Here is a 25,415-nt window from a genome sequence, read left to right as displayed (position 1 = left end):
TAACACTCTCAAAAAACAGCTAAGAATTAATGAGCTATTAGGCTAAGCATTAGTGTGTTTCCTCCTGACCTTATCAGGGTGGTGAGAGGATTGGTCCCTGCAGCTCCCATGCAGAACTCATGCTGGTTTTGGTATTTAGGTTCCTGTGGTACTCCTGAAGAAACCAACTCCTACTTCTTTTCATGATATTTCTAAAATTAATCCTAAAGGCTTTGAGGATAAGTCTTGGTGGTGCTGAGAGGAATGGTAGAGAAAAGCAACTTATCTAAATGGTACAGTATAGGATTTTCTATAATAAAGTCCAGTGTTCTGAATGTGGAGAAGAAGGTGAGGTGAGGGGGAGCATGTGGTAGAACACAGCTCCTCAAACAGGAAAAACCATGAAATATGAAGCCTCTATTCTGTTTACTTACAAGAATCTGGATTTTTCTTATTTCAGATTTATTCTTTGATGTAGGACTGATACAAGTATTTCTCAAATTTCTTACTTATTTCTTACTGTCCTTAGCTTTTATGAATAAGCTATGGTCATCCTCCAAGAAGAGTGCTTACTGGCAACAGTAAGCTCTGTTGCACGTGGTTGTTGTGGTTGCAGGTTTGTGATAGCAGTTACAGCAGTCCCTGCAGATCCAAATTTGTGTGCAAGACGAAGATATTTAGCCTTCCAGCTTGGAAATCAGCTGGAAAATGAAAAAGTTAACATATATTGTGTACCCTGGTGTTTGTCCATTACCAATAGTAGCAGCCCAGGAACTTGCTTAAAATTGTCATAAATTGTCAAGATCAAATGCCACGCTGAATGCAGCGTCTGCTGATGAGGACTGCTCTGCAGCAAAGAGCTTTCCTTTGGTGCACAAGGTGGAACAGAAATTGGACTAGATGACACTGATGCCGTCTATAGTTCATGAAATTCCCATCTTACCCATTTCCCTGCTTGGATGGTGTTCCTGTAAGTTTAGATACCAATATGATACCCTAAAACAATAGGACAGGGTAAAAAATCAGGGATGATAAGCAAGAGAGGAGCTTCAGAAATTGTGGGGAGTTGAATCTTAGAGGAGTAGAGACTGTGCAGGTGAAACAAACTGTCCCACTGTTAGTTCTGAAGGACTACGTGTAACCTGGGACTGAAAGAAAGGGTAAGATGTTCTGACAGAATAATGCTGTGTAAGTTCAGATTCTGTGGCATGAAACTTTCTTTTATTTTCAACTTACTATAGAGCCATTTCCTCTATTTTAAAGGTAGAACAGAAAAGGAACAGTGAAATGGCAGAAAGCTGGGTTGATGCCACAGCAACTTCCAGCATGCGAACTAGCTCAGATATACTTGCACAATTCCACACCACGCTGTGCGGATAGATTATCTGTGTTTAAAACCAATGAGTTCTTTTAAGTCTACACAAACTGCAAGTCATCTTGTTGACTGCAGCATAGAAAATGCCAGTAAATAGGTGAAAAGAGGAGCTTTCATCTGTAAAGTGAAGACAATCTGCACTGCTCTCTCAGAACAGTGACAGTAGCTTACTTGCAGCAGCTTCTGGCAGTAGATAGTCACCTGGAGACCCAAGGAGGACTTTCAGCAGTGGCTTTTAAATCCAGGTTCTAGGAAGAGAAGTTCTACAGTCTCATCAGCAGATAGGCTTGCCACTCACCTCTGAGTTAGGTGTTTGTACACAAGGCACACTATCTTTGCTGCTGCTACCAAAGGGCAAGTCTGCATATGTTGCATCAGGGCTTCCTGCTACGGGAGTTTGTCTTCTAAGCAAAACAGTGCAGATGTGAATATAGAAAGTAAGGAATCAGTGCAGTTTCAGTGTTGATTTTGCTATGACTACTATTCCTGATAGATGATGGATGTGCTTTTCATAACTAGGTTAAAATCTCCTGTCTCTCTTTTTACATAGTCTGTTTTGCATTTAACGTCAGTGAATTGTTGGGGTCCTTTTTGTTTGTTTTCCCCAAAACTATTATTACTATTTAGGATGTTCTGTTTATTCTTTAACTGTTGCATAGTTCTGTGGCTAGTGAGGCTGGAAGACAAACCGTCAAGTTCAACTCCTGTGCTCAAATTGGTCACTTACAGCAGGTTACCCAGGGTTGCATCCAGTCAAGTTTTGAGTACCTCCAAGGATGGAGAATCCACAGCCTCTGAGTAACCTATTCCATTGTTTTATGAACCTTACAATTCAAAATAAACAATATTACGTTTAAATGTAATTCCTGCATTTCCCTCTGTGCCCATTGCCTCTTGTCCTGTCACCGGGCACCACTGAGAAGAGGCCGGCTCCATCTTCTTCACTACCTCATGAGGTATTTATGCACGTAGGTAAGATTCCCCCAAGTTCTCAGCCTCTCCTTGTAGGCTAGATGATCCAGTCCCTTAATAACCTTCACAGTCCTTCTCTGGACTAGTCCATGTCTCTTGTACTGGCAAATGTGGCTGTGGACACAATGCTCCAGATGCATCCCACCAGGGCTGAGCAGAGGGGAAACATCACTTTCCTGAGTATGATCCACAGATATGTGGAGCTTTAGGGACCTCACATGAAAGGCAATGGACATGTAAAACAATGTTGACCACTCTTCCACAATTGCAATTGCTTAGTTTTGTACAAGTTACACCTGTACATCCTCCTATTTAAAGGAAAGCAGTAAGAAGTTTGCTTCATGCTGTTTACATAGGTAAAATGTATTTTACATGAAGTTGATGAATCCTTTCCTACTGATATTTAAAACAATAGACAAGTATGCAACATCCCTTTTAAAAAACGATGGCATAATGTTTTACTATTTTGATACATATATTTACTTGAGGTGTGGATCAGGTAGTTTAGTTTTGAGGGATTTTTGGTTTTGCTTGCATGGAGTCTTTGGTTATGCAGGTGGTGGTGTTTTTCTTTTTTGTACGTGTGTTTTTTAGATATCCTTTCTAAGGTAGTCTTCATGCAAAATGGCTTGACCCTGAAGTTACTAATTTTCACTGACAGTCACTGTCTCTGCTCTAGCTGGAAAGTGAAATTGCCGGTGTAAAAGAAGCTTAGAAATGCAGCTTATAATCAAATTCTGATATTGAATAAGGCCATAATTAAAAAGATGTGAGAAAAATGTGTGCTTTGGTGCCATGTAATAAGACTGCTTTTAATAAACTTAAATCCTAAGGCACTTGAACAATTAAAATGCAAGAATTCAAAATAAGTCATAAATTGCTTATGCGTTCTTCCTAGGTCCAAATTACTTCATGCACTCCTGCCTGTCCCAGGCTGTATTGCACATCAGAATAGCTAAGAAAGGGGATGTGCTTACATGCTTATGCTAGTAGTGGTAGCTACTTTGACATCCAGATATTTTATGAGTGTCATTTTTAGACTCATCTTTAGTATAGCTGAAGTTTCTCTGCCTCTTCATCTACCTGTTCTCAACAGCTGTTGCTTTCCAGGGGAAAGAGAAACTTCTTTGAAACAGGCAGTCCAGTAACTGGAATGACCCCAGATTTAGGGGAGTGACATTGGCCAGTAATCTACAGGACTCTGATATTTATACCTCTAATCTAAGGCTATGTCTAAATGAAAGCGGCTGTTCTAGGTTGCTTTTCTTTCTCAGCTTGTTCTCCTCTGAATTATTCCTGAAGTTTGAAGTATTGTTTATGAAATAATAGAACTGTTTCTCAGTGAAATGTTTAATCCTTTGGTGCCTTTTTTTGTAAAAGGTTTTTGAGGAGTCTCCTAGTGTCACTTCCACTGAGCTTGTAACTTCTCTTAAAAATCTGAAATAATAGCAAGTTGGAGAACCAGCTGTAGCAGGCAGTTTTTTCAATAAATCCTAGAAACCTTACACCTTTTCTTGATCTACGGCAAAACAGTCTGTAAGCACTAGCAGACTTTAAGCATAAGTTCTGTTTGACTGGAGTCGCATCAGATGAAATAAAACCCAAGTCAGCAGGAAGCAAGAGAAGAGTGGAAAGCTGCTGTTAAAAACTACTCTTATGTTTTCTTAAGTTGCTATGGTGACTTGCTTTCATCTCTAAATGGAGAGCTAAGATGGGTTTCAGTTGTCAAGTCTGAAAAAGCGCAGAATAAAAATCTCTTGTTTTAACGGAGTTAATAGCACACTTGTGTATGGAAAAATTATATTGGTAGTTACTTCTTGGTTGAGCTCATATACACAGCTTAAGTTGCACAAATAAGCTAAAGATGGTCAAGTTAGTTAAATCTTCACAATGTGGTATCATTTGCTAACTCACCTATTTGGTCATCTTGTCCATCCATGGCTAACTTCTGTGTCCTCAACTTCTCAAGACATTATCAGAATAGTAAGGAAATACTGATGTGCAACACTTTCTTCATTGAGCTGAGTATGTCCTTCTGGAAAAATAGTTGCAGAAATGTCTTTCCCATCCATATGACCTAAAACAGGACACAGGAGAGAAAATGACGTGTAAGTAAATGTAGTGACTCTTATCTTTAGCTCTTTGGTTTGGTTTTTGTAGTATTTATCTAGCTTTAAGTCCAATCGTTTTAACTAGATAGCCAGTGCTAGTTTTCATTTTACTCAAGGTATTTGTTTGTTACTAGCTATGAAATTAATGATATTCTAAAATTACCAGAGGGAATGAAGGAAGGGAGTAAGTACCTTCAGTTTTCATCAGTTCCAAGAATGCTGTGCAGTAACTCTTTGACTTCCTGTCATGTCTGTGGAATACTGAATGTTGCATTATGCATACTTGCAATTTAGACTGTTGCGGTAGTGGCTTTAAATATCAGATAGTATTTGGTAAATCTCTTCTAGACGTGCAAGGAAACACATGCTCATTTTCAAATGTATTTTTGTATTGTTTTGGAGCCCTAATAAGAAGTACATTTTTCTGTAGTATTGAAGTAGTATGGATGTAGCAAGGGAATTGCCTGTTGGTTAGGCCTGTGTGCATTAGCATCTGGCTATGCACAATTTTCTTGTTTTCCCTGAGAGAATATTCATATGAACTCTTCTAACGTCCTTTGCATGTATAAACGCAATCTGTAGACCAGTACAGTAGCATGTAATATGGGGGGAGGAGAAGGGGCTTGCATCAGGATTGGGAAGAGGTGTTCTTAGGAACACCTTCCTTTCTGTAATACTTCTGCTCTTGAAGCTCACCTCAGGAACTGAGGCATCACCTCAGGAACTGAGGCATCACTGTGCAATCCCTTTTAAAAACTGTAAACACAGACTTATAGTAAAGCACGCTCTGTTTTCTATGCCAAGACAGCCTTCAAGGCCAAGCAGGGAAAAAAGCCAAAAACACTGAGATTCAGTGGAGAGAAGGCTTGGAATCAGACTCTAAAACAAACAAGTTAAGGCCACTGTGGCAGTCAGACACGTGCCTCATTGCAAGGCTTCCATGAGGGCTCTTGGTAATGGCAGGCTGTATTTTGTTTATAGCTGCCGGCATCTCTGCTTTGCTGAAGTGCTTAGCAGCTAAAATAAAACTTATCTTTTTTTTATTTATGAGTGTGCTTTTATTACAGGATTTCTGCAAGCAAGAGCACCTTTTTGTAAAGAACAACCCATTGAAAACAAACTTGTGTTACTTTTTATGCTGTTCATGTTATAAACAGAAGATTTCAGCTGTTGTAAGATTGAGGTGGATGAGTAGTAGAAAATTGAAGGTATCCTCAAAGGCAAACTTTCCTTTGTAAGTTAACTAGTCAGAACTAGTGTACCAGTCAGAACTAGTGTTTGTCTGCTTTATTAGTAACAGTAGCTAAGTACATTTTAGTAAATCAATGTAGTGTTTGTGTGCTGTAGCGACGTTCTTTATTAGGTGCATTTTTACTTAGTTACTCTCTGTGCAAACCACTGCCAAATCAAACTTTCAGTTGTGAATGTGATTTTGCAACCCTGGAAGATAACATCCCATCCCATGTGGAGTTTTTCCTTTTATTTGCTAATCTGCCGTTGAACCTTAAAGCAGCACATATAACCCAAAGATTAATTCAAATACACCTAAAAAATTTTATTTCTTTCTTCTACTGGGAATCACACACCATGGTAAAAAAGAAGGTTTTGAGTAATGAAATGAGTTGTGATGTTTCAGCATTAGAGGTGATTAAGTGTAGGCATGAACTTTCTTACAGGAGTTGCCCTTTTCTGTGGGTCTCTTGTTCATTAGAAAGAAATTTTTTCAGATGGGCTGTTATATGAAGTTAAGTGAGTCTTCTTTCTTTCCATATAAATGAGCTCTCTGGGTAATGAATTGCTTCAATTGAGATCTAACCTTTGGAAGCAAAACAGGCCAAAAAGAAAGAGTGTAATTTCCGCTACAAATGTGCGATGAAAGCCCAGAACTTTGTTTTACTACATTCCACCTTTTGGTCTGACATTAACCCTTTTGAATCTGTTTCTCTGGACCTTCAGCCTGAGTACAGAGCTGGGGTGTGCTGAGGAGGCTGAGGGCTGGCTGTGTGTGCATTGTGTGCAGATTCTTGACAGGGGAGGAAAGGGTGCTAGTCAACTCTGTGATGGTTGACATCAATTATCTACTGAAAAAACTGAAATGCCCAGTGTTAGCCTGTGGGTTTGTTTTCAAGCCACTATTAAATGTTGCAATTGAAGGCTTTAGCTGACTCTATATGAGACTTGCTCTTTAAATGGCTTATACTTCTGTTTGGCTGCTGATGGACTTAGCTTCTGATAACTGGTTTTGTTCTTTAACACTAAATTGATCATCTGCTGTGAAGCACATACAAAATTCTCATGACAGTGAGCAGCCCATCTTGGGGTGGGAGGACCCACGTATTTCAAGGTCAGCAACTGAAACTTTTTTGCTTGCCTAAAGCTCGATTCCAATGTGGAATTAATTCCTTATTCTTTAGGTTTCACTTTGTATATACAACAGAGGCTTCATGTTGCATAAAGACAAGGGGGTTGCCTACACACAGGCATTCAGGAATGTTAAGTGAATTAACTGAAAGTGTGAAGATAAAGTGGATGTTTTTAAAGCATGTTAAATACTTGTGTGGATGCCCTTCATTTAGGCATAAAATGGCTTTATTTTTCTTTAGCTTAATCCCTGTAAAGGGGATTAAGCTAAAGTGACCATAAAGCAGATTAAACTCCTGTGTGGATATTAACATGAGTTAACTTATCTTCCTTCTCTTGAATATCCTTTTGCAACATACCCTTCAGGATGCATTGTGAAGTGGTGGAGCTCTTTCAGCTTTAATAAAGCTATACTGATTTGAGTATCTAGAATTTAGTATTTCAGAACAAGCAACAACTCAACTGAAAAGGGTAATATGGAGGCTTTTAACAACTAACTTTCCTTTGAAAGTGTCAACAGTATGTAGAGGAGATAATAGGCTACTAATGACTACGCATGCACAGCTGACAATGTAATGGATCAAATTATTTCTGACCATTCAACAGCAAGCTAACTTATTAAAGCTGTATTGATGTTTTCCTAGAATATACTCGTGGAGTATAACCACAGAGTTGTTGAGGTCGAAAGGGACCTCTGGAGGCCATCTTGCCCTCCTTGAGCAGGGCATGGGACCACCGAGAGCAGCTTGCCCAGAACTGTGCCCAGATTCCAACGTTTCCATTGTCAAGTCTTTGCAATTTGCCTTTTCTGAGATATGCTTCTGACCCCTAGGGCACTGGGCTATTTGTATGCCATCTCATGTCCTTGTGCTCCCGGCTGGGTATCGTGGCAGGGCACGGTATAGGGGCTGGGCATTCATAACCATAGAAACAAGAAAGTGAAATTTTCTCCAAATGAGATGTAGACCATGAAACCTGTTTTTGAGGTGTGTTATGTAATTGTGGTAGCACGTGGTGTGTGGGCTTAGGTAACAGCTGCAATGCTTTAAAAAACAAAACCCAAAAAACTTTTAAAATAGACCATTTCTCATGATGTTTATTTTCTGGGTTTTCATAAGATGACAGAATAATTCAGGCCAGAAGGAACCTCAGGAAGTCTCTGGTCCTTTAACATTTATTAAGATAAATGTTTGTAGTGTGACTGCTGCTTTTGCTTTAAAGCTGCCATTATGCAATGAGAATTTGGGGTGAGGAAGTACATTCTATTTGGGTGGTGTCTTTGTCTAAACAAAATCTGCTCAAGTCTTATCAGGCTTTTTTTTTTTTTTGACAGGATATTTATCCAGGTATGCCTGTATTTCTACTGCAAGTTCTTGTGGCGCTGCCTGAAATTTGTGGTGAGGAAACTAACAGGGCGATGTGAGTTGCAAAGGATCTGTTACAATACAAAGCCTGGAGCTGCCAGAACTATGAAAATAGGTAACTGAAGAACTTAGTTCTGCATGCCTTTGTACCTTTCTGCATGTGCTAAAAATAGCATGACTTTAAGAAATAATAATAAGCTAAATTTATATTGGATGCATTTAAAACTGTCTGACACTCTGCTTTCAAATACTGTTCTCTTACAGAGGCGTCACTGAAAGGTTCAAAAAGTAAGGTGAGTGAAAGATCTCAGTTCAACTTTCCTGTTGTATCCAGGAGCTTGTTCAGTCAGCTGTTTACTCACCCCACAAAATCACTTTAGAATCTGATATGGTCTCACATTAAAAGCGTCTGCTACTGAGGAGATGCTGTGACCATCATGGCAGGTGATTTCCCAAAGCTGGGAGGAGTGTCCTGTGCTCCAGGGACAGCACAATGTGGTGCTGGTGCTATTGGAATCAAGGGAGCAACAGGCCATGGAAGAGATAAGGGTGATGTTTTGTAATTTAGGATTTCTTAGGTGGATTCCTCATCCTATCCAAAACTTCTGTAATCTTCAGTCAGTCACTTACAGACTTAACTTTTTGTTTCCTTGCCTTTAAAGCAAGGATAAAAGAGGTTGAAGTCAGCGTTACTTAGATTGCAAAGACAACTTAGACCTCTGCTTTCTTTTTAAATACACTATGGACAAGACTTTCAATTCATCCTTTCACTATAGCACTGGTTGTGCTAATATAAATGCTTCTCACTCATCTGAAAAAAGCATTTGTGTATGCATTAAGATTACTCAACCATTCATTTCTCCTTGGTATGAGAACCAGTGCTGTTAAAGCTTACCTCAAAACTAATGAGAATGGTGTCACATAGCTTATAGTTTGGCATGGCACTTCCAAATGTACTTTTAGCACAATAAAAAAGGCAGATTCTTATATAAGAAAATTGCTTAGATGCACTATAAATTTATGTAATTTTAAGACAGCACCAGAAAAATTTTACTTAATTTTTTGGAAGGCATGTTGATTTCTTTTATATTGAACTTCTGGAGGTATCTTCAAGGCAATGATGTGCAAGAGGAAGAAAAAATGTATTTCTGTGTTACTGCAATATGTTGGGAGAGGGGGGTGTCGAAATGAAGGGTAGCAATCCCACTGTAATTAGGTGGGTGGCTTGAAGCTGCTTCTCAGCCGAAAGCCTCAACGCAGATCATCTTCACTAGCAGCTGTTGCAGACATATTGACTGGCTCCAAGGGCATGGGGAAGCAGCTCAAGTTTTCATGTGGGGATGGTGCTCTGAAGCTAGTCATTAGGGTTGAGTACGTTGGAAAGGTGTGCATGTAGAGTTGGCTCGCCTGGCTCTTAAGCTAGAAGCTTTTGGGTATTAAATTTACTGTTGTTAACTTCCATTGAACAATAGCTTCCATAACAATTAATGTGTTTAAAACCTCTTTTTAGCGTCTGCAAACTTCAGTAAGTGTTCACCCTGATGCTATTGAAAAAACTATAGATGACATCATGGAGTTGAAAAAGATTAATCCAGATATAAATCCACAGTAAGTTCCTGTTTATTTCATAAGGAAGTCATGGAATTATTGATTTCTTTTCAGTACCCAAGTCCGTGGACAGCTGTTTTTTCATAGCTATTTTGGTACACAATCTGAAAGTGAATTTTGTTTCTCAGTGTAAAGCTACAGCTTAAGCTTTGCTGTCAAAAAGCTGATGGAAAAATGAACTATCTTTTGTGGGGACTGTAATAGCCAAGTCCTGAGTTTCTTTGTCTAGCTGCTTCCTGAATCATACTTAGTACATTGTTGATGCATTGATTTATGGGGACCACTTTCCCAGGGATAAAATACTGCCAAGGCAGGTGGTCACGGAAGTGACAGTGATGGCTTCTTAGCGAGGCTGTAGGTAGCCTTTTGGGCAGGGAAGAAATTGGTCTGTCATAACGGGCAAACCATTATATTGTTTCTGTCTTAAAGCTGCTTTGAGTTATTCAAACACAAGGTTTAACAACACAACACAGTTGTTTTTTTTTTTAATGCTACAAGATCTTAGTGGTAAGAAGAGACTAACAACAAACCACTAAATTTAAAGCCAGGTATTTCAGGAGTATGTAGTAACACTTCTGTTATTGGTATAAATATTGTGTATCAGTGGGCAAAGGTGGAGGGTGCCACAGCTTAGGTACTCAGTGTTGCACAGGACACTGCTGATTTTGTTTTCCTCTGCATTTCAGCTATGAAAAATTAGTGAGGGTGACGTACCAGGAAAAACTGCAGAATATAAACGTGCATAGCTCAGAGCCTGACCTGTAGACATTAGTAACCGCAGCATTAGCAGTTGGGCTAATTGAAGTACTCACTTGTCAACATTGGACACTTGGGTAACAGGGTGGAATAATGCCAAGAAGAAACAGGGAATTCATTAAAATAATATTTGTGTGACACCAGAGATCATCTGATTCTTCTTGTGGCTTTGCCTTTGGCCTCTGAGTAAAAGCTGTCTTTCAGGAGAGAGGGAGAGGAGGGATGCAAATGAATGGTGCTTGCCTGAGTCCTGCCCCTGAACTAGGTTACATTTGAGTGCTCTGGTCCTCATATAAAAAAGCAAAACTTAATATTTTTCATTTAACCCAGGTGTTGTTCATATGCTAAGCGCAGAACAAATGCTTAATTGGTTTTGGACAAGAAATTATGTGCTCGGTGTTTTACAGGACTGTCTTTAATTCCCATGCCTGACTCCATGGCATCCCCTCTTAGTTTGCTGAGATCTCTTCAAAACAGTGAGGAATGTGGGGCTGGGATGTGCGAGGTAGTGCCACATGAATGAAGACAAACCCTGCCACTAAATTGCTCCCTACTTTACATTAATTACAGTTCTACTAAATTGCAGTCATCTGGACTGCAGCTTTACATGCAAGGCACTTACTTTATACTAAACTCTTCTGGAGAAACTTCAGCAAAAGCAGGTCAGCTATTTCTTTAGGCAGGATTAAGGAAAATCCATTGGTTTGCCTGCTCTCAAACATCAAAAAATCTGCATCCAAACTGTCTCGTTGGGAAGCTCTGACCTTCCCTTGTATAGCAGACACTTGAAATCTCCTTGGGTAAGGACACGGGGACGTGTCAAGCTGTGTGTTCGCACAAATCTGTGTGCAGTCAGTTTTGTTCATGTAGCATCTTTACAGAGCTAAGCTGGCATCCCAGGGATGTTTGCTCCGAGCTGTTCTTGACAGCAATGGGCTGCTGTGATCTGAAGAGGAGGAGGCCCGGAGTAGTGGCCCTTTGTCAGTGCCTTTGAGATAAGTGTGTATATCCGGTGGTGGAAGCAAGTAGGTTGAATAACCAGGTGGTGACCCATGCGATCTGTACCAACTACAGAAGCAGCCTGTGAAACACTCCCAGTTTGAGGCTCCACATGGGGTGGGAGCATGAGCAGGTCACTCCTGCACTCTGAGAACCACCACCACCAGCACAGGGATGGCAGGAGGAGGTGTGAGGCATCAGCAGCTCATCTGCATCCTCTGCTCAGTGCTGCTGGGGGAAGGAGGAAAGCTCCCTTTCCCTCCATGAACAAAACGAAGAAATCCCTCCTCCATGAAGAAATTCCCCTTCCTTCATGAACAACATTGCAGAGTGCTTGACTGGCTTTAAATAGCAAGCTCAAATACTGCTTGCTTAGTATATGGTGTTCAGCTTGGAACTTAAAAATAACATTTTAATATATAAAATTGGTCTGCTTTTCCCCTGCTTGTGGTGTTTTGCTCTGAACTACTGTGAGGTTACTGAGTAGTTAAAAACATGATGGCTGTGCCTTAGTGATGCACTATGGCAATTCTGTCAGGCTTCTCAGCTTTCTTTGAAATACAGCCTTTCTATAAAACTGTAGGGTATAGCAAGTGAAGCATGCGAAAACTAAACACCAAAGGGGGGAAATGCTGCTCAGGTTACTCAAAAAGGGTTACAGACAGAAGTAGCATGTGGTTGTGGCAAGAGAAATGGCCTAATGGTGACATCTCTCTTATTCTGTGGATTAATCTCAAAAGATAAGCAGTGAAAATCCTTCTGCTAAGGAAAATTTAACAGTATTATGGAATATACAAAGTATTTCAGAGTACCAGATAGGGCAGATAAGGAATCTGTGCAGCTTGATATCAGCACAGCCTGTGCTCCACTGAGCAGTGAGGGTATAGATCTAACTGTGGTCCAAATTCATACTAGGCATTCGGATCATTTTATCCTTTATTTAAAATAAGTTTTAAAATCAAGGTCATATTCCTATATATAATCAAATATTCAAATGAAATATAAAACTGCCATGCTTATAACTTGTATTTTATTATAAAAAAATTAACTTCAAACTGAATAAATCATTGTAATTTAAAGCCTTCAAAGTCAAGTTTGGCTTTTTTTTAAGGATGCATCAAGTTGATCTGCATAATAATGAAAAGAGCCATTATTGTGATTCTTAACGTGAGTCCAACAAAAAAAATGTCTACCTAGAGGCAGATCTTTGAACTGTGTTACTTCGTTTTTTTAATCTTCTTTATGCAGGCTATGGTGGCATGGAAATAAAATGCATGTTTTTAGCTTTTTGCTGAGTTCCCCCCTTCCTTTTTAAGTTCACTTCTCTGGTTTCAGGGCGTTGTTTGGGAAGCTGCCGTTTGAATGAGGGGGAAGATTCAGTGATGTGATTGTAATAGGCTTTGAAAGCTGCTGTGTATACTTATGAGACTTTCCTATGGAGAAATTCACCATTTCAAGTTTAAAAATCCATTTTTATTTGCTTTTTAATCAAAGTAGGGCACTAAATAAGACTATGCCTTTCACAAGGCCTTATTTAATATAATACCGATCTCCTGGAAAGTCTTTAACAGTAAATAAAATATTGGATTAAAATTCATTGATGTAACGTTACTCGTGAATTAAACAGGTATGTATGCTGTAGTGCTGTGGCATGGCTACACATGACTTAGTTGGATTACATTTTTCTTCCACCCCCAGGCTGGGAGTATCTCTTCAAGCCTGCCTGCTGCAGATCGTCGGGTACAGGAATCTGGTTGTAGAGGTTGAAAAGCTGCGCCGAGAGCCGTACGATTCGGAGAACCCGCAACATGAGGAAATGCTTCTGAAGGTATGTGCTTAAGAGACACTGATAAGGCATCCTTTATTCATGCCAACTCCGAAGGGCTAGTTTATAAACCTCTTAAGATATTGGGAGATACTATCATGTCCCTTCATCATGTACCTGCTTTGAGATTAGACTGTACAGCATACTCATCTAGTCTGGGTGTAATGCTTGCCAGGCAAGCAGCTCGTTCCCCGATGATGAGCACGTGTCACTTGGCTGAACTGTGTCTAGGTACTGGATATACAGCTCTTACTGCAGGTAACAGCTCAGTGCTGAGCTCTGGAAAAACCAGCAGCATGTCCTACTTCAGTACACCTTTATACAAGTTCTCATAATGAGAATAAACCTTTTTTTCTCCTCAGTTTCTTGTGTTTTTGAAGACATTGTTCATATATCCCAACGATAAGCCTCTAGCTTTCACAGTGTAGGATGGCAGGGTGGGAAATAATGTGCACATTTACATTTACTGAATGTATTTTCAAATGAAAATTAGACCATTCTTTAGATAATACATGAACAACAATGAAAACCATACCAATTGGGTTTTACTTCATGCTTTAAGGAAAACCTTGCACGGCACTAGATAAGTGTTTTTTGAGGAAGATGGTCTTGAAGCTGTAAGCAGGGAGAGAGCTAGAGAGCTTTTTTATATTGGAAGGAAACTGAGGAGAGAATAAAAAGGATGGAATATAGTCGAATAGCAAGTCCCAGTATTTCTTCTGATTCTTCTGATCCTACTTCTGATCATAGCTAGTGCAAGATGCTTCAGAGAAATGGCAAGAATAGTGAATACATTAACTTGTACAGAAAGAAGATGCTTTCTTACAGAATTTTCAGAGGTCTTAAAATAAAAAATAAATCAGGTTTTGTTCTTAAATAAAAGTACTGAAATCTGGTTTTACTGTTTTTAAATAAAGCAAGTTTAAGTACTGAAAACTTTAAGCAGTTCCTTTGACTCTGCCCCTGCTCCAGGAAAATATTCCTAAATGCATTGTGCACCTGCATTGCCCAGTGTGCAAGAAGTAGGGTGTGAGGTGATTGTGGGTGAGGAGCACTGAGGAGCTGGCTCTTCTCTTCTTGCCACCTGGCATTTGGGGACCTGATTCTTAGCTGTTCCTGAAAATGGTAGCTGTGATGTGTAGTCACGTAACATTTAAAGACAAAAGCAGAGTAGAACCTGAGCATTTGTCAGAAGGGAAGTTAAACAGTGCAGCTTACATTGTAAAATTCCTAATGCTGAAAGAAGTATCAGTGTCGCAATCTGTATTCTGCGTAACCTGTGCAATAGCACTTGCAAAAGCAAAAAGCCTGCTGTAAATTAATTGTCATGTCAAATAGAAAGATGTTCAATGGTTTAATTCAGCTTCCAGTCCACACTGGGGAAGAATAAGCTAGTAGATTTTCTTTGCTTCTAAGTATTTTGCTAAGTGATCTCTGCAATGAGTAATTCAAGTTCCTAATGCCTATCGTTTATTCATGTTTACCAGGAGGGCAATTTATGAATGAGAGGAAGATTAACTTAATGTGATTGAACTAATAAATAATACTGTGTTTAGTGTCGATGGATGAACAGGGAAGACACTAAATATTATTTAAACACTGCATGATGCTTTATGCAGTCATGACAAAGTGAAATCATTAAAAGTTTTAACTTTCCAAAGGTACTGAACTTTATATGCAGTCTGAATTGCTAAAAAATAATACACCTTCTGTGTGGATTACTTGAGAAATGTGCATACTGCTCTTTCCATTGGGTAGGCTTTATCTTTTATCTAAGTGTGTCTCGAGGCCATATTCACCAGCTTATGGTTTATGGGTAACACCTGATTTCTCAATACACTCTGGAAAGCATAGGTTTGCAATATGGCACATAAGATGTGCAGGAAGGTATGTATTTGTCAGATGTCAATTTAGGCTGCTTTTAGGTGCCTAGCAACGTGATATTTAGGCACTAAGTCACTGGGCCAGCACAGCTAAGTAGATTTATTCTAGCTGAGGATCTGGCTTGTTAAATCACTTTCTCCTTTTTATTTATTTATTTAATTTTTGTGAGATCAATGAATGATTCACCTCTTAGTTAAATACGAAGGTGGAAAGAGCTGTTCTTGTATGGCTTTTTTTCTTTCTATATTCTTCAATTTGCTTTTCAGCTCTGTGGTAGCCAAGCCAGCACCCTCGACTTATTACCCTTCTGGAGACTTGCAAAAGATGCTGGAGAAAAGATTGCTGTGGAGCCTTAGGGACCTGAGGGCTGATTGCCTTCCTCTCTGCCAGTGATTTACAACCAACTTTCAGCCCGTTCCTATCTTGGTGCTTATGGAGGCAGGCTCTAGTTTGATACACAATGCACGAACAAAATAAGTCCTTGTGCGAGATGTTGCTGCGCTTGCAGATAAGGTCAGAAGGACCTTCTAGGGCTGAAATGGCTGCAAAACTTGAGTGGTTTGGTTCCCCCCTCCAACCTTCTTCACCCCCAGGAATTTCATTTGTTCTTCTGCTCTGGTTGCTGGAATCGTAATACAGATCTGTTACACGAGAATTTACCTTGCTTTAAAGAGAAGAAAAAGTCATGCCAATGTGTTGAGGCTTAATTAAATTCTACCTGTGATCTTCCTAGTTGTGGAAATGCTTGAAGCCCAATTCACCACTGAAAGCTCGGATTTCGAAGCAGTGGTGTGAAATTGGTTTCCAAGGTGATGATCCTAAAACAGACTTCAGAGGGATGGGTCTGCTGGGATTATATAACTTGGTGTAAGTATGCTCCTTTAGAGATGTATTTATGTGTATCCAAAGTTTTGAAAAGCAGCATAATATGCAGGGTTTTTTTAGCAAGTCTGTGGGAACAACTTTGAAAAGCATTAGGGACTCCATATCAAAAACTGAAAGAATTTATTTTCTTTCCCAATTTTTTTTTGGGGGGGTCTTTTCTCTTAGTATTCCTCATTCAACAAGGTTATATTGCTTGCTAAGTCTTTTTTTTTTTTTCCCTCCCTGTAACACAGTAAGTTAACACTCTTCCCCCAGGAGAGAAACTGTAAAATATATTTTCACCAATATCTGGAGGATCTCTTTAAACAAAATGCCCTGGAAAGTAGGAGGGTTATGTTACTGCTCATCTTTCTTGTTTTGAAATTTTTATACTGAATTCTGAAGTAAAACACTTGAAGTCTGGCCACTGATGGCAGACTTCTGTAGTTGGACTGCTTTTTAAATTTTTCTATACCCAATATTAAGCAGTGAGGTTTACATAAATATTCCCTCTGCCTCGTGCAGACCAGGTGTTTGGTATCATCTGGGGCTAGTAATTTAGGAATTGATTGGTCCCTGTTATTTCCGCCAGCCCTTGTATCTGCTGCAGGTAATAGATACAAGATTTATTTTGCTAAAAATAACCTCTCCCTGGGATGGAGGGGGGAATAAATACTTTGTTTTTCTATGTTGAGGGACATTAAAAAAATAAATAAATAAAAATAAATGACTGTCTGTATGTCATCTCTAGCCAAGACCAGTGAAGGATCTGGACTCTAGAGTCTGATTTGAACTTCCACTGGACTTCCTACCATGTATTTCATGTCACAGTTTCCTGTGTTGACTTTTATCTTGCTTAGTGAATCTGCCAGATCAAGGAGCCTGATCTGCTTATCTTGAGCTCTGCAGTCAACACGCACTAGTAATAAGCAATAGATCTTCTGTAGGATGGGCAGAAAGGCGAGTCTGGTAACCCATGCTCACTAGCAGCTTATGGGATTGCACTTGTCATTTCAGGCTGCTTTTATCTTTGGGGCTCTGAGTGGTAGTTGAATGAATTCAACATGTTAAAGCTACTAATACTGCATAGTGCATGTAATGATATTTAAAGGGCCTGGCACTGGCATGTATGGACAGTTTGTGACTTAACAAAAAAAAAAAAGCAAAGTAAGTTTTAACAATTTAACCTAAACATATCTCTTCAGGTATTTTGCTGAATGGGACACTGAGGTAGCCCAGCAAGTTCTTTCTGATTCTCTTCAGCCTAAATACAGGTAATGCTTTAGCCTAGAAAAGAATAATCTGAGAGAGTACTGTACTGGCTGTTGTTTTGGGAAGGGGACCGTGTTTTCCTTTTGTTGGACATGTGTGAGTATTGCCACGTGCTATCTGTTTTCAAGTGCTGATCTTGAAAATTGATCAAATTCAAGAGGAAAACTTGTATACTGAATCTTAGAAATAGTGAAACTTAGCGTTAAATGTTTTCACTTAATTTCTGATTTCAATTGATTTTGTTTTTATTTACCGTTGTTTTAATTCTTTTTTCTTTTCATAATGAAGGGAAGTCTCTAAGAAGGAACTAAGGTATTTTTTTCTTTTTTCTTGGTTTTATAAGACTCTACATGTAAATAATGATCAAACCATGCTGCAATTTGGTGTGTTATAAACTGAAAATCGTTAATGCAACACAGATCCCTATTCCGTTCTCTAAATGCTGCAGTGTTAATTTCAACTTTAGCTAATGGTGCACGGCTGGGTACATCTGAATATGCTAATAAATATATAAAGAATAAAATCAACCTTGCTTGCTGTAGCCAAAGTGCTACTTTATTTTTTTTATTTTAAGATCTATTCAGTAACAAATTTAACCAACAAATCCAACAGTTTTGGGGTGACTTTTGGGAGGGTGTCTCAGCAGTGCAAATATGATCACAGCAGCTGTGACTGGCTTTATAATCAAACACACTCTATGCCAAGAGTTTGTTAGCACAGCTGAAAATCCACTTTATTATTCACATACTTTGACTACCTTGACTAATGATTGGTCTGATCTGGCTAGTCCAATATCCTGACTTCTGAGAGATCAGGTACCTTCAGGTGCCGAAAACCTCGTATTGTGAACAACAATTCATGAGGAGACTTATTCTGTAATTGCTGGGGGAATGGGTGCCTCTTAGCCAGTTCCACAGTAATCAGTTGTCTCAAAATACATCTTTTATTTTTTTCCCCTCTTCTTCTGCCAGTAGTGCTAGATACCCCCATAGCAGGGGTGTTTGCATCTGAATCCTGTATAGCTTTTGATCTCCCCAGTGTCTTGTGGTTGAGTTACCAATGGTAATTCTGTGACAAAAAGTGCTTGGAGGGTTGAGGGGAATGGAAGTGCAATAGACTTTGATCTTTGACTTAAATCCTCAAATTTAGTTTGTCTGGCATTTCTTTCTATATATTCACATTTACTTTTTCACTACAAGCATCCCCCTAGGTCTGGTCTTCCCTTTATGTATTGTGCTGCCAATGGATGCTTTTCATTAATGTGCCCTGATGAAAAGGCATTGTCACAATGCTTAAACAGCATTATAGAAAATAGCCAAGATTTTTGTTTAACTGAACAGAAGAGTACATGGGAAATGAAACAGTACTGCACGGATGCTGAATATTTGCTGTCAGGGCTGAGAATCCCATCAGTGTTCTCCACTTCTGTGTGTGATTTCCAAGGACCATCTTGCAGTTCTGTGTGAGCATGTGCGATTTTTACCCCTTGAAAGAGCATTTGCTAGAAGACAGATGCTGCTCCTGGTGCCTGTGGTGTTTTCCTGGTGTGGTTGCTTAGCAGCAGTGCTGGTTTCTGATGTGATAATGATCAATGTAGCTCCTATTTTTGTTGAACTGCATTGCTTGTCCGTATCCTAAGAGTACCACCTTTTATTATTCAACACTTGCTTGGGGTTTTTTAATAGATGTTATGCCACAACCTACAAAAACGACTAAGTTTTTAGACAATAAGCATAGACTGGTGTAATCCTGCACACCAAACCATATAAGATGCAAAATTTTGTTCCAACGTATGTCACCTGGTAACAGGTCAGGATGGGTGTGAAACTCTCAGCAACTTTAATACTTAAAGGCAACAATTCTTAAATATTTTACTTGCCTGAAGTTCAGGGCATGGTTTTTAGTATAATATAAGCTTACTGTAATTCAAGTATAGTCCAATAAGGACACTTGCACACTTAAGTGTCTATAATTTGGGATCTAAAGCCTGCAATCTCAGAGCTGCCTTACAGTAAGATAAGGTAAAACTCCCACCAGACTCTAAGCCATAGCGCACTGGTGTGAGGGTCAGTCCCTTGCCTGCTTGTAGCTGGTGATAAATGCAGGCAATGATTTCTTCTAAATTTACACTGAGTAAATGCAGGTAAAACCTGGTTAGTGGAATATCAGCTGCTGATGGTTGCATCATGCAGCTTTTTTTTAATGTTGAACATTAAACAAATTAAAAAATTTAAATGCTTCCCTCTCCAGTTCTGTTTTATGGGAGGGGATCTTCTGTATTCTTGAAAACATTTGCATTATTGTGCTGAACAACAAGAAATTCAATTCCTTAATTTTGGCTGTTGAATGACTTCTAATTTGGTTGGACATGAAAAATACTCCTGCAATAGAAAGGTTGTTTGCCTCCTCAAGTGGATCGCATCTCCAGTGATGAATGTCATGTACATCTTTGAGAAAATGAAGGCTAAAATCATTGTCTATTTGTTGGAAGAAATGTGGTATCTTCTGGTTTTTGCGCAGCTCAAAATTAATTGAGGTGGATTGTTTTTATGGCCAATATAGAAAATAACTGGCTTTTACTGAGAGTAATGATGTAGGTACGTACTTTTTGTCATCATTACCAAGTTTACCAGTGATGCCATAAACCAAGTTAGCTATTTCTGGCTATTTCCAGTCTCCCTATACCTATTGATTCAGTCAGAAGCAGAGTTAAAGAGGATTAGCCCTGTCAACAGAAGTAAAATACAGTCTATTTATTTAATGTTGTAATAACAAAGAAATTGGAAGGAAATATATGTCAACTAGCAATTCATGTTAATATGTGCATTTTATTTTATTTTTTCCAGCCAATTCAGCAAAGCTGAATGGGAGAAGAAAAAGTTTGATAAGGCAATTGGGTAAGTTTTTGCCAGGAACACAACAGTTAATACTGATGCTGCATATTTCAAGGGAACAGAGTATTGCTTGGTTACTTCTTTAGATTTTTTTTCAGCGTACATACTAACATGCATTGTCTTAACCATATCTTTGTTTTGATCAAAGATTACAGGGTAAACCTACTTTGAAGTAAGAAGTACTTCTTACTTCAAAGGGGGTAGGGGGTGGAATCTTGTAGCAAAGAAAAGGCTTTTTTTGTGTGCCATGAACAGTGCAGTTATAAATATCTGTTTAATTCTTCTTAATGCATAATATGATTGAGTCTCACCTGTGTCTGTCAGAGGCAGGTTCTGATCTGCTTTCAAGAAAGTATAACTGAGTGTAACTGAGAATCTGTAATGCAGTATTTTAATGCCAGTACTTCTTTGTTCTGTGAAACTTGCTGTTAAGCCTTATGTTAAGGACTTGTTTCCACAACTAAAAAAGTTTGCTTTGCTGTGTTTTCTTTGGAAATGGTCATTGCCAGAAATCTTGAGCTTTTTATTCAACAGATTTACAAATTAAGAAAGAACTTCTAACTTCTGAGTTCTGTTGTGCCTAAATATACTTTCCTTGCTGATCTGTCTTAGCAGGACAGGGTGTTGTTTCGTAGGTTAGATATTCTCTTTTCTGTTCCTAGCATGCCCTGATTTAGGATTTTGCCTGTGCATCTAGTTCTGTGTTGGGAAGAAATTGGAGGTGACTCAGCTGGATCTCTTTCACAGGCTTCTTAGCCATATGAATATCATTATGGGTTCAATTGTATAAACCTTTATGTTTCTGACTGTGGGTACTGAATTCCAGTTGGGCAGACGGGTTAAAACAGCAAATGTCAGGTCACCTTGCAGGCGCAGCCACCGTGTGGAGTGCTTACCCTGTATCAGAAGCGAGTCCAGGGACTCCTGGGCTTGTTTTCATTTCACAGGAATGAATCTCTGTTGCTCCACTGAGAACACTGGCACAGTGATGAAACTCCTGTTTTCACTCTGACCATATGTTTCACTAGGGAAACACTGCCATTAGAGAGTAGAAAGCAGACAGGATAAATGTTTTTCTAGTTTTCCATCACACTTGGAAGCTCACAAGAGGGAGAATAGCTCACCAGAGGGAGAGTCAATACACCTCAGTATCACCTAATCTGCAACGTCAGTGACAGTTTCTTACAGCCTGTGGAAAGAAGACAAGCTCTCTGCAAATGTTTCTCTTTCTTACAGCTACTCTTTTGCTATTGTGGGTATTAACATAACAGACCTTGCATATAACCTGCTCGTGAGTGGAGCTCTGAAGACCCACTTCTACAATGTTGCTCCAGAGGCACCAACACTCACCCACTTTCAGCAGACCTTCTGTAAGTGATGAGGGGGGATAAATACTCCTATTGCACTCCTACTAACGCTGTTTTTTCTGTTCTTGCAGATAACAGAGTACTGTAAATTGGCTGACACAGCACAAATACTATCATGCTGGTCTTGCTGTCCTGACTTTAGAATACTTGGATCCAGTTTTTAGTTGTGATGCATGCCACCATCAAACCAGGGAGTAGAACAAAACAAACAGTGCATGAACTAGTGCCCTTCCTACCTGCTTAAACTGCTTTTAAATAATAAGAAGAAACTTAAGGTATTTTCCCCATAAATCCATCTGTATTAAGATATCTACATTAAAGTGGCTCACTGCACCCTTCAGTAGACTTGTCCCCCCCCGAGGATTAATTCTTTTTCCATATCTTTCCCCTGTAATTGAGCATCCCTTCTACAGCACAGACCTACTGTGCATTCTTGCCAGAAGGGCATGGCAGCAGGTACTACATTTCTAATGTTTTTTGAAATGTAGGCAAGGAACTGATAACACAAGTCAAGATGCACTGTTTTCCCTATTTATGTTAATTCAAAAAAAAAAAAAGCCACCAAAACTTTGCAAGTTGGCTATTTAGGTAGCAGACCTTTTGTTTTGCAGTTTTAATACTTTTTATTGCTTGACTGTATAAATAGTAAATATTAGTGACCTGCACATCTTTTATTAAATAATGCAGGCATTTGAGGTTGCTATTCAAGACTCATTCACCCAAAATCTTACATGTAGAGATTCCATACTGAAGCAGGGACCCCCTTCTTGTGATGGCTTCTGGGTTGCTGTCCTAGATACACTGGCTGGTAGGAACTTGGTCAGTTTAGCTGTTACACTTCTGTCTTTGTCAGTAGTCAGCTTGATAAATAAAGGACAGATAAGTATCTAACTAAATATCTGCGAAGATTTGAAGATGTGCCTAAGATACCTTTTGAATGAAGTTTCTCAAACAGGTTGAGAGGAAAAAAATGTGACTTTGTAAATACAGAGTGAAATTTAAGCTAGAGTTATGTGTGTTTTTATTTCTAATTACGATACAATGAAATAAATGAATAAAAGCAATTAAGCCCCTTTTACAACAAATGCCATCACTTCTTGAAAGCACAAATAACTTGCACACTTTGCTGTGTTGGAATGAAAGCTTATGCATCCTCAATGGTTGATCTGCTGTGGAAGCTGGGATCAAGAGGTGGTGTCCAGTTCACTGAAGTCCTGGTGCTGGATGTAAGGTTTTTGTCGGTGGTGGTTCCTCTTCAAGCCTAAGGGTGGCACAGAACTAAAAGGGTAAAGGTCTTAATAAAAAAAAAAAAAAAAGCTTGTGTGTTAAACACAATTTGTCATCAAGCTTCTTCCTAAGGCAAGGATATCTTACCAAAGCTAGTTGTTCTGTGTATCACCTTACTTGTCTTTCCAGGACCATGGACATAAATGTTAAACAACCTTTCCTGCAAGGTCATGCACATACAAGTAAAACTATGTTGTGTATGAGGAAGCCGTAACTGTTAGTTACTTACCAGTATGCACTTTTTAGTGGATAGTAAGCACTGTTTCTATGAGGGGAAAAATCAGTGAGGCAGAACTTCAATATAAACAAAAGGCCAGTGGAATATCGTTAGTAGTATCTTCTCCTACTCATTAGTTTAATGTTTTAGTTCATGTATCATTTAACATGGCCAAAAAACATTAATAGCTCATCATCCATATGTCAAGATGCTTAGTGATTTCTTGTAATTATTATTAGAAGTTCTGCCAATGTTCATCAAATCTTGAGTTTGCCCCTGAGTGAATTTTCTAAAAAGCTTCCCTAAAATTCTGTTAAGGAGAAATATTCCCGAATCAAGGAAACTTTTCTAAGCATGACATGTCTTCCTGAAGTGAATCTCCAGCTGTTAAATGTCCAGCATGTGTAATGCCAATGCTATGGCAGCAAGCACTTCCAGTTGTTTTAGTTTCATACACTAGAAGTCATACATAGTGTTGCAGCAGGGGTCTTGCAGGTGGGTTTAATCTTATCCCTGCATAGCTTCATGGAGTCTCAGACCTTGGTGACCAGAATTCTGTGTGTGCATCATAGTTATTAATTGCAGGTTTCTTTCTAATTTTGTAATCTTTACTGTATTTCTCATTCTTCTTATTCTTTTGTAGGCTACTTAATGCATGAATTCCACAAATTCTGGGTTGAAGAGGACCCACTGGATATAATGGAGTTCAACCGTGTCAGAGAGAAATTTCACAAGCGAATCTTGAAACAGCTCCAGAACCCTGAGATGGCTTTGTGCCCTCATTTTGCTGCATCAGAAAGTTTAATCAATATGTAGTTACTCACTTGATTTTATTTGGGAACACTGTCTCACTCTTGTGTTAGGTCACTGTTTAGACCATCACTAGCATACTGAAAGACCATGGCGATTGTATGCATGTTTTTGGTGCAGTACTCATCTATTTTTGTCACAAGTACTAGATCCCCTTATGCTTCTCTTTGGGGATTTCTCATTTTAAATGGGTGCTCATATTGCGGCATTATGCAGTGTTACATTCTGAATAGATGTCCAGGTATCAGAGTTTTTTCTATTTTTTTAGACTTTCCTCATAATTCAGCATTGAACAATTGAATTGTATTTCTCTAGCTGTGTTTTTGTATATGTGGAATAAGTAGCTGGATCTTGTATTGTGAAAGCTTTTTAACTTCTCGGTATGTTTTAAGATTATTGGCATTTCAAGCAAAATATATGTTTGGACCTCGTCTAGAAGATAATGTGTGTAACTTAATCTGATGCAGACAAACACATTAAAGTCCAATTTTCTCCACACAGCCATATATGCTTAATGCAGAATTAATGAGGCTTATGAGATACAAGTTTCAGTAAGAGATTTATGCAGAATTACAATCAGACTCCACAGCTACATGAATGCCAAATGATCTGGTGATGCTAATACATTCCTAGTGAAGTGCAAACACACAACTACTGGTTGCCAGCACCAACACCACCATGCTGAAGCATAAATTCCTGCATGTTCCTTTGGCTGTACTGGGGTTACTATTCTGTGTCACATGTTGGAAGGCAATGTGATTTGATCACACCATGCTTGGTGGATTCAGGGGAGCAGAAATGAATATATATATTTTTTTGAACTACTAAAACTGTAGCTTTGGTTGTCAATTCAGTTCATAAGAACTGGGAGAAATAATTGACTAGAAGGTTTAGAGCAAAACCACCTAAGTTTCCTAGACTACTTTAAAAAATAAAAATGGCAAACCACATTTTTTCTAAAAACATGAATGAGTGAAAGTGTCTGACACAAAGAATGTGTAGTATATTGAACAGCATCTACCATGGCATTTCATACCCATGGTATTTTTTACCTTCTAAGCAAGCAATTTTAGTATTATGTTTGTGTAAATCACTTGCATATGGAGATTAAACTCGGAGTAGTGTCCAACTACTTGTGAATTATATGAATAAATTATGTCATTCTAATCTGAAGCACTACGTGTCTTATTCTGAAGATGGGTAGCAATACAGATGTAAGCAACTTTAGTAGATAAGTTCAAAGGGGCTGTGACAGCTTTGTGATATCTCCTTAGTCTGAAGAGTGGTCTGAATTTACCTGGATCAGTTTTGTTATAGTATTCCAGGTTGTAGCTTGGGGCATTGCTTACTAAATAAATAAAGCAATGGGAATGTTTATGCTTCTTGGGAAACTTCTTAGCTCGAATGTGAGGCGGGGATCAGGATTTCTCTGCAGGGCTAAGAAGTTGCATTCTTTGAGAATTGAACTCT

At 39.0% G+C, this 25,415-nt stretch overlaps 1 protein-coding gene across 7 annotated transcripts in view; it reads left to right on the top strand.

Moving 5' to 3' along the window:
- ELMOD1 (ELMO domain containing 1) overlaps positions 1 to 25,112 on the top strand; it is a 42,592-nt gene extending 17,480 nt beyond the window's left edge. For 5 of the 7 annotated variants that reach the window (XM_040544113.1, XM_040544114.1, XM_040544112.1 and 2 more), the window contains 10 exons: positions 8,132 to 8,277; positions 8,427 to 8,455; positions 9,673 to 9,770; positions 13,224 to 13,353; positions 15,968 to 16,101; positions 17,304 to 17,372; positions 17,659 to 17,682; positions 20,217 to 20,267; positions 21,501 to 21,634; positions 23,779 to 25,112. In XM_040544113.1, coding sequence (XP_040400047.1) covers positions 8,132 to 8,277; positions 8,427 to 8,455; positions 9,673 to 9,770; positions 13,224 to 13,353; positions 15,968 to 16,101; positions 17,304 to 17,372; positions 17,659 to 17,682; positions 20,217 to 20,267; positions 21,501 to 21,634; positions 23,779 to 23,951 — 988 coding nt within the window. In that variant the 3' untranslated portion in view covers positions 23,952 to 25,112. Of the gene's footprint in view, positions 1 to 5,504; positions 5,646 to 8,131; positions 8,278 to 8,426; positions 8,456 to 9,672; positions 9,771 to 13,223; positions 13,354 to 15,967; positions 16,102 to 17,303; positions 17,373 to 17,658; positions 17,683 to 20,216; positions 20,268 to 21,500; positions 21,635 to 23,778 lie in introns of all 7 variants that reach the window. The other 2 variants (XM_040544118.1, XM_040544117.1) reach the window with 2 other exon arrangements.
- The last annotated feature ends 303 nt before the right edge of the window (positions 25,113 to 25,415 follow it).

This window comes from Cygnus olor, chromosome 1 (genome assembly GCF_009769625.2).
Source record: "Cygnus olor isolate bCygOlo1 chromosome 1, bCygOlo1.pri.v2, whole genome shotgun sequence".
Lineage (NCBI taxonomy): Eukaryota > Metazoa > Chordata > Aves > Anseriformes > Anatidae > Cygnus > Cygnus olor.
This window is presented reverse-complemented; position numbering and strand designations above follow the sequence as displayed.